The 17,093-nt window shown below is 31.6% G+C and overlaps 2 protein-coding genes across 2 annotated transcripts; one reads left to right on the top strand and one right to left on the bottom strand.

The window, feature by feature from the left end:
* Positions 1–371: 371 nt before the first annotated feature.
* On the top strand, positions 372–2,323 carry LOC101208628 (protein WHAT'S THIS FACTOR 1 homolog, chloroplastic). The gene has a single exon (XM_004139686.3). The coding sequence runs from the start codon at positions 585–587 to the stop codon at positions 2,109–2,111; it is 1,527 nt and encodes a 508-aa protein (XP_004139734.1). The 5' UTR covers positions 372–584; the 3' UTR covers positions 2,112–2,323.
* Positions 2,324–8,944: 6,621 nt separating this feature from the next.
* On the bottom strand, positions 8,945–10,850 carry LOC101210262 (abscisic acid receptor PYL5). Its single transcript, XM_004139614.3, has 3 exons — positions 10,591–10,850; positions 10,277–10,495; positions 8,945–9,526 (listed from the first exon to the last, which is right to left on the bottom strand). The coding sequence occupies exons 1-3, from the start codon at positions 10,687–10,689 to the stop codon at positions 9,299–9,301; spliced, it is 546 nt and encodes a 181-aa protein (XP_004139662.1). The 5' UTR covers positions 10,690–10,850; the 3' UTR covers positions 8,945–9,298.
* Positions 10,851–17,093: the final 6,243 nt, after the last annotated feature.

Below are 17,093 nucleotides of genomic sequence, written 5' to 3'. Positions count from 1 at the left end.
TTATAGTCTCTAATGGTTATAAAAATTTGAAATTGTTACATTTAAATTTCAAACATATATAATTCAAACTTTCATACAATAAATTCAAAATTTATATACCTCTAATTTGTTTTTTTAATTAAAATAATATATATATTATATTAATTCGAGTTGGGTCGGGTTGAACCGAATTTTTCAACCTCCAACTCGAGACCAAACCCAATCCGAAAAAATCAAAAAAATTTAACCCAACTCAACCTATATTTTAACCTAACCCAACTATCCAACCCTAGTTCGGGTTATTCGGATTCAACATACCCCTAATATTTATGAAAATTAACATTTTTTATTATTTAAAAAAAAACCAATTTATTATTATTATTTTGGTGATGGCTTTTTTTTTATGGGTTGGAAGAAAATATCCCTACGAATTTGGAAGAGGGTTTTTCCCGTTGAAGATAAACCCTAATCCTTTCCCTTCAAGTAGCTCTGGATTCAGCTTCATGGCTTTGAGCTAGGCAGGTGAGTTCGCTCGTTCATTCTTCTCCATTTTTGTTCTGTTTTTTCTGTTTTTTTCTTTTTATCGCACAAAGTAATTGATACCTATGGATTCCAAGTTACTGCTCTATTCCCCTAAAGCTTCGCTATCCATATCCGTACCTTTCATTCTTGGGCACAAATCTTATTACTCTGTGAAATCTCAATTTTGGGGTAAGAATTTGGATTTGAGAAACAGAAATGATAATTTAAGAAAATCCCATGTCCCTTTTCAACCCATTAGAGCTGTTGTGAAACGGAGGAAAGAGCTTCCGTTTGATAATGTAATACAAAAGGATAAGAAGCTTAAATTAGCTCTGCGAATTAGGAAGATTCTAGTTCAACAACCTGATAGAGTTATGTCACTTAAGGACTTGGGTAGATTCAGGAAAGATTTAGGTCTCGAGAGAAAGAGGAGGATAATTGCATTGTTGAAGAAATTCCCTGCAGTATTTGAAGTTGTAGAAGAAGGGGCATTTGCCCTGAAATTCAAATTAACGGCCGAGGCCGAAAGGTTGTATTTGGAGGAGTTGAAGATCAGAAATGAGATGGAAGGTTTGTTGGTTATTAAGCTTAGGAAGCTACTGATGATGTCTGCTGATAAACGAATATTGTTGGAGAAGATTGCACATTTGAGGACTGATTTAGGCCTTCCTTTAGAATTTCGCGACACAATATGTCATCGTTATCCACAGTACTTTAGAGTTGTGGCAACTAAGCGCGGTCCCGCCCTTGAATTGACACACTGGGATCCCGAACTTGCTGTTTCTGCAGCAGAGTTAGCAGAAGAGGAAAACCGAGCTAGGGAATTGGAAGAGAAGAACTTAATTATCGATCGCCCGTTAAAGTTTAATCGAGTTAAGTTACCTAAGGGGCTTAATCTTTCAAAGGGTGAGATGAGGAAAATTAGTCAGTTTAGGGACATTCCTTATATTTCTCCATATTCTGATTTCTCTGGGCTTAAGGCAGGTACACCCCCGAAAGAGAAACATGCATGTGCGGTTGTTCATGAGATTTTAAATCTTACACTTGAGAAGAGAACTCTAGTGGATCATCTCACTCATTTTCGCGAGGAGTTTAGGTTCTCCCAGCAGCTGAGGGGGATGCTAATTAGGCATCCGGATATGTTTTACGTCTCATTGAAAGGGGATAGGGATTCAGTCTTCCTCCGAGAAGCATATCGTGGTTCCCAGTTGATCGACAAAGATAGGTTATTAATCATAAAAGAGAAACTTAGGGTTCTTGTTACTGTTCCTCGGTTACGAGGCAGAGGAGCTTCCAATAGTGACACGAAAGGGGGAGATACCGATCAGCCCAATGATATGAGTGGTGAAGAGTGGTCTGATGTTGATGATCTTTTGGATGACGATGATGATGAATTTGATGATGATGAATTTGATGATGATAACAATGGAGCTTTTGAGGATGACTGGAATGATGAAGATGATACCCCACCAAGTTTCGATGGAGATGAAGATGGAGAATCCATAAATATCGGATCAAGGAAGCAAAAACAAGTCAATGACTTGCAAAAGGTCGATCAGAGTCCTCTTTCTCCTGTATTACCCGATGGAAAGCACCGAGAAAAATGGTGAGAGCCACGAACTTGTCTATTTTGTTGTATACTATTAGAGATTTTGCTCTGCTGTGTAGTAACAATAGTTTCCTTGCGAAGTAGCAATGAAAGCTTTTCTCGTATCATCAAATTTATTTAATGCATATTGTTTTACATTTGGAGTGTGTTTGGCTCACTCGTGTTAAATAACTCTACTTCAATAAGGTTTTCTATTGAAAATTCTACATTTAACGAGACTCTCACCCTATTCGCCCTATACAGCATGCAAAACTACGTCAACTACCAATTTGGCACCTTGTAGTCATTTTTTAATACACTAAAATAAAGTTAATTATATATATATATATATATATATATATATATATATAGTTCCTCTTCACAAGCCCACTCCTTGTTTTTAATAGAATATTATGAGGAATAGCTATAAAAATATTCCCTCATCTTTCAGTAAAATGATTTTACAGTCAAATTCTTTGAAGAAACGTGGACACTTGTTTACTCTATGCTTTATTCAATTGCTTACATACCATGTAGGAAGTTATATTTACAATGTTTGATCTCCAGATTTACAATGTTTATGGAAAATAAATTTAAACACTTGTGAAGGTCAAACAATTGAAGATCATGTATTTCACAAACTTATTTAAAGTAGTTAGTTGTTGCATCAAGGGTTAAAAGTTTGTCATTATTTTGATATTCTTAGTTTTTAATAGGGACTTTGATCATCTGAGTTCAGAGTTTTTCTGTATTTATTCATAAACACCTGCATTTACACAATTATTATTATTATAATTTTACCTTTATTTATGCATATATGCATCATGATAGTGATTTTCGAGATAAGTTAGAAGCATGTAGGTAATTGGAAAAGAAGTAGCATTTGTCATATTTTTCTTTTCGTTTGACCTTTGGGATATTATATTTGTTTGTTTGTTTTTTATCTGACGTTGAGTTAGTGGAAAGAATTGTATAGTTTTCTTTTCAGATATTTTCGTCAGAATTAAACTATTGAATTCTCTACAAAAACATAGATTTGGTCATTTTTGCAAGAAAACATTGTGTTGAATGATAAATTTTGGATTGGACTAACGTCATTTCTCAAATTGGTGATACCTCTAAATACTTGAGTTTGAGACTAATTGAAAATCGATACGTGTCCTAAATTGAAATTAAAGATATAAATTGGCAAATCTCAATGACTAAATCGCTCTCTTAAGAATGAATCGCTTCTTGAAGCTGATCAAGTTTTTTAGATATATAAATATTTTTCTAAGACTCCAACTTCATACATCAAACGTATGCATTCAACGAGAGAGAATTGGACGATCAATACTAGAGATCGTATCACATTACATCAAATCAATACAAACACAATGTTAACATAAGTTGAACTTCCCGAAATTCGTTTATCTGGAAACCTTATGCAAATACATTGTTTTACTAATTTGTCATCCACTACCCTCAAATCATGGTTATTCTCTTGTCCAATCAAATCGAAAGGGGAGGTCATGATGTTGGTGGGATGGAAGTGTAACTGAATTGTTAAAGCTGGGATGGAAGTGTAACTGAATTGTTAAAGCTAGTTTAGTGGTAAAGTGGACACATTGGGAATCATATATAATATGAGTTAGAAAAACTAAAGTCTATTTTTATTTTTATTTTCGTGTTGGTTACAAATAATAATAATAACAATTTTAGGCTCATTTGGTAACTATTTGGTTATTTGTTTTTAGTATTTAAAAATTAAGATAAGTTTGGCCAGTTGAGTCGCGACTTTTGAAGCCCTTCCAACCTACCTACCGAAGTTGACAACATTCAACGTCCCACTCAAGGTGGCAAGACCATCATGTTCCAAATCTTTGTCCATCACGATTGATTGGTGGCTTGATTATGCAAGCAATAGAGGAGCCCGTGGCTTGCCTGCTGCCTTAAAGACATTTTGTTTGTCCTTGAGGAGCAGGTCATCAACAATCTCCTTCAAGACTTCCTTGGCATGCAACCTAATAGGTACTAAGGTCGCATCCTCTCAATCCTTTACCATTTATTCAATGAGGTCTTCGATTGATGTGTTGGTTAGAGGATTGTAAGGAAAATTTTCTAAGAGATCTTGAAATTAATAGCTCATTTTCACCAGCTTCTTCTCGTTCAGGTAAGAGGATGTTTAGATCAGACGACAAGGTGGTTAAGCTAGTAGGTGGAAATGTCGCAGCAAAAGATTGAGGATTTTCCTCCTACTGTAGTGGAGAGGTGGAGCTTTGGATTATAAAGGGAGAGCTTAATGTTTTGGATTTTGTGGGAGTTGGAGATTAGACTTTTAAGGGAGGCGGTGGTGTTCTTGGTTGAGTGGAGGAAGGCTTTTAAGGTGTTGTGGTAGGCGAAGGTGAGGAAATTATTATTTTGGTGTGTTGAGCAAGCAGGTGTATGGGTCCATAAATTCATCGGGTCTGCGCTTTTTCCCTCGCATCTTAGACTCAGATGCCTCATCCTCGCCCTTCCGTTTGCATTCAAGTGGGGATGGTGCTTCATTTTTCCTTTTTTCTTCTTCAACCTTCAAGTTCTCAACCAAATTCAACTCCTTGGTTTTGAGGCATTTATCTTACCTTGTTCTTGTGGAGGTTGACCGTGCAGTTAGAGATGTCATTGTACAAATTCCATCTTTCCCTGGCATTTGAGGGAAGTTCTTCAACTCATAAATAACTTTGAGGCACAAATGCTCTATCAGTGATGGAAATGGCTTAGTGTCGCGAGGGTGTTTAATCTATGTGTGGATGTGCTTGCAGATTATCTTGCCTACTTGATAGGAATTTCTTCTATGATGCAGTAAAGAAGCATTGTTTTGTTCAAAGAAACCTTGTTATCATGTCTTGTGGCATCAACTTCTTCTTCACTAAAAGAGCCAGATGCTAGCACACGTGTTGAGATTATGCGAAAAGAGTTGATATTTCTCAGTTGGTTTGTTGTCCCACTCGGTTTTTAACCAAGTGATAGTCTTTAACCCGTCATCCATGTCTTTTGGAGTTGAATTTTTGAAGATGACTTGACCGACTTCATTGGTATCCAACCCATAGAACGCATTAATGTCGTCTAGCCCAAAGTACACGTGTTCCTGCTTAACCACTGTGTAGTTCTCTTCATCATGAATGAAGCTTTTATAAAAGAGGTTCACTACGTCTACCCTCATGTCGAACACACCACAAAGAGTTTCTCTCACTTCAACGTATGGATAAGGGAACTCAAAAAGCTCGGAAGACCTCCTTTGAAATGGTAAATCCATTTTTCCACTTTGAAGTATTTGTGGATATTGGCAAAAGTAATGGGTGTTTTTTTCCTCATCATCATGGTCCTCCTCTTCTTCTCTCAGAATCACTTCACAATGAGAATCAACCTTCTTCACTTTCTCTTCTCGCCTCTTGGCAACTTGTTGCCTCAACATCTCCTTCTTAACCTTCTCCACCCTCATTGTTTTTTAGGGGTTACTCCCTCGCGTCCTCTAGAGGGCTCAATTCTTCAATTTCCCTCTCACACTCTTCCACTAACTCCTCGCTAGGAGTTTTCTTCGCCTTTCCCTTCTCTACAGGGATAAGGACCTCTTTCATTCAGAACATGCTAGAATGAAACATATATTTGGGTTAAGATGAGTAGAAAGTTATAATATGCTAGAATGGAACATGAATTTAAGTTAAGTTGGATAAGAGGTTATAATTTTTAGTTGAGGATTAGATGAAGATCAAGTATCCAACAATATTGTGCTAAGGCTTACTAAATTTCAAGGACAAAATTTCTTAAGAGGGAAGGAAATTGTAAACAATGGACCCAAGGATCCTTAAGTCTTTTAAGGAACTCAAAAGGTGAATAGGAATTGAGTTTAGTTCAGAAAAGATAGTTTAAGATTGGTGTTGCAAGAAAAATTGGAGAGAAATTTTACTAAGATTTGGTGATTGTTAAGTGGTATGATTGGTGTGTCATTGTTTTAATATCATGGTTGAGGTGACATGGTAGTCTTGAGAAGGGAAATGATGAAGGAAATTGACTAAGTATTAGTGTTAGGCGTCCATCAAGGAGTGCTAGACTTTTTGCATGATTATAGACGGCCAAAGTGGCTTGAAAAGCCTCTTAAGGGAGTGGTGTCTAAGTGTTTTGATTGGAACTGGGCAGTCAAATGCATGTCAAGAGAACCTATAAGGTATGGTATTCGATGTTAGGCGACCAAGACTTGTCAAGATAAATCATTTGTTTTGATTTTATGCAGACTTCTAATTTGGTTGAATTGTGTATTTATCCAAAGAATACGGAGTTTATGAGCAAAGGAGAACAACCTAAACTCAACTTTGACCCCAAGATAGAACAAACCATTCGACGACTAAGTAGACAAAAGGAGAGACTAAAAAACAACAACGATCAAGGAACTAACTCCTCTGTTTATACATATAATTTATTTTGCTTTGTTAGTTATTCTACCATTATTTTAAAATTACGCTTAATTTAGTACAAGTTTAGTATAAAATTATGACTAATAAATATCTAAAATTTCAAACTTAACTTTAACATGTCCCCTGAAAATGTTTAATAAATATATAAACTTTCAATTTAGCATCTAAAAATCTCATAAAATATACCTAAAAAAGTGCTTAAAAGTTAGTCATTATATTTGACAAAAAAATATATTTTATTTCGAATTAAACCTTAAATCTCCAATTTTGTAACAAATACTAATATTATTCTTTTTTTAAAAGAAAAAATTGTTGGAAACTACATATTAGACACACCATAACCTAAGGGCGGTTTGGGGAAAGGAAATGAATAAGGGAAAAAAATGAATAAGAAAAATGAGGATTAAGTGGAGGAAAGGATTATTATAATCTTTGTTTGGAGGAAGGATTAAGGGGAAAAATTAAGTGAAAGAAATATAGAGGATTATTTATAATCATTGTTTGGGGGAATGATTAAATGAAATGATTATGGGGGATTATTATAATCCTTGTTTGAGAGAAAGATTATTTGGGGGAAAGATTATGACCAAAATTTTGTATTTTTTTTTAATTTGTGTAATTTTTTTTATTTCTACGTTAACTCCACTAAAAGAAAAAATACATAATTATTTTTTTCCTGGAAATAAATTTTTTTCTTTTTTTGTCGCGAACCCAATACAAAATGAAAAATGTGCTAATAGTTTTTGCACTTGTGTAAGTTGTTCGTACCATAAAATCTCTACAACAAAAAATTGTATTCAAATTCATATTTTTAGTTAGGTTGTACCGTAATCCAAGCGTTCACAAAAAAAATGTATTGATTTTTTCTTTTGTTGATTTTGTATAAATATTTTTTTTACTTGTAACGTACACCTAATATACTTTCAAAACTAAAGTTTTTTTCCCATTTGTATAGTAGTTTTTCTTTCTTTTTTAACATTAAATCAAGTACACGAAATAAAATGTATTAATTTTTTTTTTTTGGTTGTGTAAAATATATTTATGAAATTTATACCGTAAATTCAATTCACACAAAAATTGTGTTATTTAATTTTGTATTTGTCTTCAATTTGTAGTTCAATTTGATCCGTAAATCCAATACATTAAAAAAAATATGTTTTTTTTTTCAATGTGTAAGAAATGTTTATGTTATATAAACCAAATACAAACAAAAATTGTATTAATTTTTTTTTTTTTTTGCGTTTGTCTAAACTTATTTATTTTATTCTAACGGTTTTCCAAAACGACGAAAAATTGTATTAGAATAATGTTTATACTTCATTTCTACTATAATCCCAACACAACAAATATGTATTAATTTTTAAATTGATTTTGTATAAAAAAAAGTTGGACCATACACACAATACACAATACAAACAAATTGTATTATTTTTTTTCATTTATGTAAAATATGTTTCTTCAAATTGTACCGTAAATAGAATACAAAAAGAAATTTGTATTTTAAGTTTGTATCATCAGTTCTATACAACAAAAAATTGTATTATGCTGTTTTTATTTTTTCTTTCATTTTTAATATTTTTTCTTTAACTAAGAAAAAAAGAGGTGGATTAATTTGTTTGGAAAAGAAAATAAATAAGAAGAAGAGAGGTGTATTAATTTGTTTGAAATAAAAAAGAAAAGAAAATTAATTTGGAGAGAAGAATAAATAAACGAGGAAAGAGAATAAGAAATAAATAAGAAAAGAGAAGGAGGAGAAGAAAGAGAATGATTATATATTCGAAAATAGAAGAATTATATTAAAAAATGAAATGATTAAATGGAAAAAGTGAGATAATAAATGAGAAAAGAGAAGGAACAAGGGAGATGGTATTAGTTTCCCGTACTTTCCTTTCCTTTCCTCCCCCCAAACTGTCCCAAAATGTTAATAAGCTAAAATTTTATCCCTTTAAAAAGTTGTGCTCCTAACATGAAATTCTAAATTTATCACAAGTCAACTAATTTGGTTCGTTTTGTCCATATTATATAATTTGAATATTATATGGGTACATCTAAAATCTAAAATTATATTTATATGAACTTGTTCCCCTCAGCTAAACTTCCAACTCTGCCACTATGTATATGTGTACAGATATGTATGTATGTGTGTGTATATATATAATCAAACAACTGAACTTACTTTAATAATTGCATTTTTAAATTCTTGGGATTGTGCTTGGAACTTGTTTTTTTTTAATAAAATCCAAAGGCAACGATTTGAGATTTCTATCGCATGGTATACTGTTAAATCATAGAAAAACAAAAACTTTAACAAAAGATGGAAAGCACTGATCTATATGGAAATTAAAATGAAGATGATAATGTAAATTCTAGGTAATAAAATAAGATAGATTTCAATCTAGAACAAAAAGAGAACACCCTTAAGTTGTAATAAAAGCAAAAACAGAGTGATTGTGATACCATCTCAAAGTTGATATTATATACATAACACCTCAAGTATCTATACACTGATCAAAGCATCTCTATACCACAAATACATACATAGCAATCAATGTAAAGCAAAACAGAACTCCACACTTCCCCACTTTAGGGGAGTCCCATAAATCCAAAGCAAACAAGACGATAACACAAAGACACCATCCTAACATTCAGAACATATATTGAAAACAAAATCAGAAGAGGATACTGGGTGAGTCTCCAATGAGATGGCAAATCTGCAGCGACTTAGAAAAATCTATAGAAAACGCTTCCTTTCTTATTGATTCTACACCTTTTCTGGCTATACCTGGTATGGATGAATTGGTTCAACTGCATCCTGCATCACGGCCATCCTCTCACAGACATCAGCCAGTGATTTGAGGTTGCAGTTTATCAGGGAATGGACAAAGAAACATGTCTCCTCCTTCGTGTTCCCCTCAGGTACATCCACAATAAATGACTCAACCACCAGTGTCCCAGGTCTTCCATCGATAGCTTCGGGATGGACAGTGATGATCGAAGAGTAGTTCTGCAAATTATTCAGGATCTCAAAAAAATCAACATCAAATGCGCTCAAATTGTTCCATGACTTGCATTAGTATTCAAGACATTCAAGTTCCTACCGTAACATCAACATTTCCATCATATAATAGTATAAAATCCTGCCCTATACCATACTCTACGGATGAGACTTCACACGTTCAAACATCAACTTAAGCTTTTGATTTTACTTTTAGTGGTAGTATCATATGGTACAGAAAAGAAGACTGCATGTCTAAACCTTGTAACATCATCCAATCGTCCGATTAACATTAACAATCATTTGAAATTTTCAATGATCTTCCAGGTTAAATTTTTTAGTTTACCAGTCTTAGATGATATAATATTGAACTTACCATCACTCATTAGTTTAAGCTTTTGGGATTGAAGATTTAATATAGCTAAAGCTTTTGGTATAAGAGTAGATGGTCTAATAGATCCTGTGTTTAATACCGCTATCTTTATTTCCTTCACTAGTTGGACTTCTGCGTATTTCAAACTCAAAAGGGAGGGATTTTGGGTCAAACGGTTTGACAATCAACCATTTAACACAGTATCGAAGAAGAAAATCCCAATCAAACCTCACAAGCAATTGATGAAAATTACATAACCTACTATCACAAAATTTGAGGTAAAAGAGTAGTTAAATTGGAGGAAGTTAGCAATATTTATGAAGAGAAAATCCCCAAGAGAGAGCAATTAGAAAGAGTGTAAAAGAAAAGAGAATAGAAAGCAATACTCTAAGCCTGTGATCACCACCAACAATCTTGACACCAAGTATATGTTCTTCATCATCAAGAAGCTCCAATCTCTCAGTGCTAGTAGTGGCAGGAAGGCCAGATTTGACATCAACTTCTCTAAGACTCCCAATTCCAAGGCTATTTCCTCTCACGACACAACGACTAACAAAAGGCTTGTACCTCTGAGGTCGATCGAAGCTCCTGACCAACGACCATACCTAAAAAAAGAGAAAGAACCAAATCATTTATTGATTCCCTTAAATTACAACAATATGAAAAGAGAAATATGGAGGGAAAAGGAAGAGAGATGTACGAGGTGAACTGGAGCTTTGATGTGCTTGAAAATGGCGGAGGAGCACTGGTTATGTGTGGGATTGTGGTTGTGGTGCCTTTGAATGTATTGGGAGTCCATGGATTTGGGTTGAAGAAGAAGAAGAAGAAGAAGAAAATGGGTTTTTGAGGGATAAGGAGTTGTTGGATGAAAGGCAATAAAGAGTAAGTTGGAGCAGAGAAAACTTAGTGCCACACATTCACATTCACATTCACATTCCCATGCTTTAAAAACTCTCTTTCCCATTCCCTTACCGACAAATTTTCCCCTTTTTTCTTCTTTCTTTCAATATACCGTAAAAAAATGGTAAAAATTCATACACATATTTACTCCAAAAGAGAGTCAATTTTTATTTTTACTGCCGTAAATAGTTTGTTTTATTATTCTTCAAAAAATTCCTATTCTATTATAAAATAAAATATTTATACACAAATATGACCGTCTATCTAATAAACAATCTAGGTGTGTCATGATAGATACATATAATAGTTTATTATGATCTATCATAAATAGATTATGATCTTGTTATATTTATAAATATTTTGATTTATTTTGTCATATTTAAAAACGACATTTTGTTTATTTGATTGTGTATACATTTGTACGTGTATTTTGGCATTAGTTCATTTTGATTCTTCTACTCGTAAAATGTTCACTTTAGTCTTTATACTTTTAAAAATGGATAAATTTGTTCCTTCATTCCTTTTTTTAATCAATTTATTATTTTAAAAATATTAGAACTATATATAATAAACCAAATTCTGACACAAATGAACCAAAGTAGTATTTAAAACAAAGTTATATAAACTTTCTACATTTTTCAAAACTATCGTAATTCTTTAAAAGTTTCTAATGACTCTAAAATCTCTCATAAATCGTTCAAAATTATCTTTAAGAAGATATTCGTTAAAATTATCTCAAAATTTAAACGAACCAAATCAAAAACTCGATGAAACCAAAAAAACAATATTATCTCATGATTTTTGTATACTAATTTTTTTAATTAAATTTCTTCTCGAACCTTAGCTTTTATTAAATACCACTTAAATTATTCGTTAAAATTATCTCAAAATTTAAACGAACCAAACCAAAAACTCGATGAAACCAAAAAACAATATTATCTCATGATTTTTGTATACTAATTTTTTTAATTGAATTTCTTCTCGAACCTTAGCTTTTATTAAATACCATTTAAATTATTAGTGTTTTTATTAAAATGGTGTAAACAACTCAAACTAATCCTAATTCATTTTATATATAAGTTGATTAATAGTCATGAGATGTGTGATTTAAATTTCTTACCTTATTCAATTGTACTAAATTTTATTTCACAATTATAAGTTTAGAAACCAACTACGGTAATCACTCATTTTAATATATTTATTTATATAACATGTCTTTTCATGAAAAAAAAACAAAAAAGATTGTTTTCATGATTTTATTTGACATGATTTTCAAAGTAATTTACTAAACATTATAAATTTATTTTCTTAGACTTATTTGGGCCATTTTTCACTTTAATGCCCCAAAACCATGTTTCCTTAGTTCTATTTACAAACACCACTATCCTAAAACATCCAATCGCATATATTTTAAGTATAAATTACTTTACTGTTTGAGTCATATAATAGCACTTTTGAAGTGTTATCAAACATCGTATTAGAATTGGCAACTTAAAGAAATGGGGCGAATGTCCATAGTGGACACAAAGAATGATTTGTTTTGACAAAAAAGAAGGTCCCACATATGAATAATGTGTGTATGCATGTTGTGTGTATGCATGTCTAACTTTATTAGATATGGTAAACACGCTCAATATCGAAACGTTTATTGGACTTGTCGTGATGCAAACGTGAACATTTTGCCACTCATTTTAATTTACTAACTTCCATATTTGAATGCTTTTATTCACCAAGCTATTGTTATATGTATAAATACTAAGCTCATTGAAAACAAAATTTTCTTGTTTATTAGTAAGATAATATAGAAGGGAAGAGTGATTTATTGACATAATTAATTTGTTGTGTTGTGCAATAACAAGAGGACACGTCACAATCTTAGTACCCTCTTTTATACTCCACTTTGTGCCACGTGTATTCCCAAGCACCACCCAACGACTACAAAATACAAATCATATAGAAGCCTAGTGACGTGGTAATCCCCATTTAAGTGTTTTAATATAAATCATATGATTATAATCTTATAATTACTTATATTTCTTTTTATTGAAAATATCTATAAACTTACCGTCTATCACGTTTTGAATGACAACTTGTTTTATTGGAAAGTCAAATTCGTATGAAACATTTACGATTATTATATGTGACTTAGATACTTTCTTTATATCTACAAATGCATCTGAAGACTGATTTGTCATATTTTGCAAATGAATTATTTCTAAACTTTAAATGAGACAATAATGATACATTTCATTCTATGTAATTTCTTTTTCTAGCTTCTAAATTACTCTCCTTAATGTTGAAAATTTGTCTTATTAAAATGACAATCAACAAATCATGCTTTAAATATATTATCAGTTGGGAGTTTAAGATATTTAATAATTGAGGGGGAATTAAATCCATCATAAATTCCTAGAATCCTTTGATGACTCATCTCTAGTACGTTGTGGTGAAGTAATTAGAACATATATTGCACATCCAAAAAATTTGAGATGAGAAATATCGGGCATATGGTCATATATTTACTGTAATGGTGAAAAAAATTTAGATGAAAAATATTTGGCATATGCTCATATGTTTATTGTAATGGTGAGTACTTGTTAGTCTAATTGGCACAAGTGATGCAACATACAGAATAGCATGTGCCCATACAGATGTACATAGGAAGCTTAACTCTCGTAAGTAAGTCTAGCAATTATTACAAGCATTTTATAAATGATTATACTAAACCATTTTGTGTATGAACATGACCTAGTAGATGTTCAATACTTATTCAAATTGACATAAAATAATTATCAAATGCTTGGGATGTAAATTCATCAGCGTTATCAAGTAAAATGATTTTACTTGTATAATAAAAAAAACTGTGCTCTTAACTTAATTATTTGAACAAGTAATTTTGCAAATGCAAAATAAAGTTTTGACTTGACAATAAGCACACATATGATCATCTGCTGGATGTGTCTATTAATACAATAAAATACTTAAATGGTCCACTTGGTGGGATAAGGACCACATATATCACCATGAATTCATTTAACTCCCACTTTAGTTGGTGATAGTCTAATTATTAATTTATCTTGAGAGCAACCATCACATGATAATTCATTAGATTTGAAGAATCTTTCAGTTCTCTAGTGAATGTCCATGTGAATTTTCAATAATTCTTCTCAATATTATAGATTTTGGATGACCTAAGCAATGTTGTCAAATTATAAATATATATATCTAGGTTCATGAACTCGAGGTTCATTGTTGTATATATTTCAATTACTTGTATATGAGTATAAAATAATCCAGAAGATAAATCAAGCAAATTTTAAGTAGAATTTTTCATCTAAGACAATAGAGATAATATAAAGATATTATATCTCAATCTTTGTACCACTTCAAAATAATAACAATTGCAACATATATCTTTAAAACTCAATAGATTTTGCTTTTCCAAATCCTTCAACTAGGTTTGCAGTTTGGAAAAATATTTTTTATTTGTCCATATTATGTGTGTAGTTGCACTCTCTGCCTGACATACATCTTCATTGCTCGTTTTGAGTTATTCGGCCATAAGAAAACTATTCATGCTTCTTCATTAAACAAAATAATTGCAATGAAAGAAACAAAATTTAGAATTAAAAAAAAAAGATAAAAATATTAATTTATATATAAATTCATAAAGAAACCACTTGCTATTTTATCAACATATGCCAAATTTTTATTTTTTTTCTTTAAGAGATTAAAAAATCTAACACATCCAAATTTATCATACCGGATGAGTCAAATATATTATTAATACGATTAGCATTACTATTAATATCAAGTAATAGTAACATGTGAAATTTTCAATCGAACTGTGTCTCTAATAAAACTCACAAAATGCCACAATTTCACGAGGTGAATTATAGGGTTATGGCAAAGGAATTGAATGAGGAGGAAAGTGATAAAGGAGGGAGGACGTACATAAGGGGCATCTATTATAAAATTTATAATAAAATGAAGAATTTCTAAGTTTTAAAAAATATCAAACAGGAACACAAGGAAAACTGGATGATAATCAAAGTAATGGTTTATCAATTTGGAGCAACAAAGTATATGATAATCAGATTTGAAGTAAAAGTGAGTTTCAATCAATCCCTTTCAATCTCTCTCATTGACCTCTTCAACACCATTTAAGAGCTCACCGCCTTCCACTTTGTTACCCCTCTAAACCACATGATCCCCTCAATTACATCACATCTCTCCACCATTACAAAGCTCCAACTTTTAATTTAGTCTAAATCATCATGGACCAACAATACATTTATTTTCAATTATCCATTCATTTTTGCAAATTCTTTTGTTTAAAACATTTTTTTAGATATTTGTTTGTTTCATCATTTTCTTTTAAGAATACAAAAGAAGAGCGACATTGACAATAACAAAGAAAAAAACAATAACTATCGTGAATTTTCCTAGTGATAAAAGAAAGCATAGTCACAATGAGTAGCTAGCACTACAAGAAAAAAGTAATTTTCTCATGCATTAAAAATACTCTCAAGAGAGAGATAGTATGGAGAAATGGTATCTCGCAATGGGCAACACCATGAGTTGGGAGTTACTTAGAAAAAACACTTAATGTTAACAAACTCACGATACCTTTAAGGATGGCATCGGGAGGCTCTTAACTCCCTCACGAGTTAAACTTTAATCTCTGGACGCCCTACGTATATATGTCTTAGAAGATATTCTTAAAAAAAACGTTGCACATATATATCTGAAATTTCATCTCTTTGCATCTCCCCTTTTAGTTCCCTATCTTGCTGCCATCCTTCTCCTTTCGTCTTTGCTTCGCCCGTCACAATGACTCCAACGCATAATTGCTACTGTTCATCTCTCCCTTTGTCTACACTTCATCTGTCGCACACGCTTCAATAGTCATCGTCGACGTTGTTCATTAAGCCTTCGTTTGAGTTTTGCATGTGTTTGATTGGAACCATAGTGCTTTTCTCTACTTCATTGATTGAGTTGCTCAAGTGTTTCATTGAACCTTAAGAGTTTAGTTGAAGTTTTTGCTCATATATTGTACGGAGGGTGGATGGATTTAACTTTGTCTAACTTCTTTTGTAGAGTTAAATAAAGTTTTCGTTTCTTTCGTTGAAATATTATATATTTTGAATGTCGTTATAATAATGTACTCTGCTTGATGTAATTGTAGGTAAACTGATATTCAAAGATAATATCTAGAGATAGTTTTTGGATATGACATATTCACTTTTATGTATAACTATTCACATTCTGTATAGACCATTATGCAAACTTTTCTATAAGTTTCAATATTAGAAAGAATACTATAAATATATATTGGCTTTTGAAGGATTCCTTCTCATTGGCTTTAGATGAATTCCTTATCATAATTTTTACCTCATTTTGGAATTGGATATCCCAAAGTTTGGACCTTTCGGCCAAAACTTTCTTTTCTTTTTGATGTGTTCTCTCTTTCACTTTTTCCTTTCAAAGTTTTTCTTATACTATCTAACCCATTTGGTAAGTTTAGGTCTCACTTCATTTAACTTATCCATTTTTCAAAAAAATCTATACTTATAAACATTATTCACTCATATTTTTTTATATGTATTTATTCACTTTTTTAAAGCATTCTAATTTGATTATAAGTATTTTTTATAAACGGATAATTTAGTTCAAATATTTGAGATGATGTATTAATTAGACATAAAGTAAGGATTTGGCATAAAGATGTAGATGATATGAGTACAAGTGACCCAAGAAAGAAAGAAAGCATATAGATAAAACAAAATCCTCTATATATTGATGTATTTTATAATGGGCAAAGATTATTATCTCCTAACAACTCACATAGAAATAAAATAATAAATTAAAATTCTTTTTAGAAATTCTAAATTATTTTTGACTGCAATCACATTTTTTAATTAATCAAAATGAAGTAATGGAGTACAAAATTAATTTGCCATGAGATAAAGGACACGTGGAGAAGTCTGATTGGGCGCCATATGGATAAGTACATTGAAAAAGAAAATTGGAATCATCTTTTTTATTTTTCTTTCTTCTTCTTTTTCTCTTTGGCTTTGTTCAATGTCTCTTCTTTCTCAATCATTTCAGAATTCTCTACAATTTTCATCTTCAACTTTTAGTTTTTTTTTTATTTAATTCACAAGTTTATTCTTTTTTATAATTTTATGTTATTTTACATTCAAGTTTGGTAATTACATTTACCTATTAAATACAACCATGAATTAAAATACCCTCTATATATAACCTATGATTTTCACGTAGAATTCTCTCAGTTTAGAT

This window comes from Cucumis sativus, chromosome 7 (assembly GCF_000004075.3).
Source record: "Cucumis sativus cultivar 9930 chromosome 7, Cucumber_9930_V3, whole genome shotgun sequence".
Lineage (NCBI taxonomy): Eukaryota > Viridiplantae > Streptophyta > Magnoliopsida > Cucurbitales > Cucurbitaceae > Cucumis > Cucumis sativus.
Note: the sequence above shows the minus strand (reverse complement) of the source record. Positions and strands in the feature narration are given on the sequence as shown.

Coding starts and splice junctions, on each gene's coding strand:
- LOC101210262 (XM_004139614.3), bottom strand. CDS start 10,689: ATGGACTCCCAATACATTCAAAGGCACCACAACCACAATCCCACACAT. Junction 10,496..10,590: donor TCAAAGCTCCAGTTCACCTC/GTACATCTCTCT, acceptor CTCTTTTTTTAG/GTATGGTCGTTGGTCAGGAG. Junction 9,527..10,276: donor GTGGTGATCACAGGCTTAGA/GTATTGCTTTCT, acceptor AATAATTTGCAG/AACTACTCTTCGATCATCAC.
- LOC101208628 (XM_004139686.3), top strand. CDS start 585: ATGGATTCCAAGTTACTGCTCTATTCCCCTAAAGCTTCGCTATCCATA.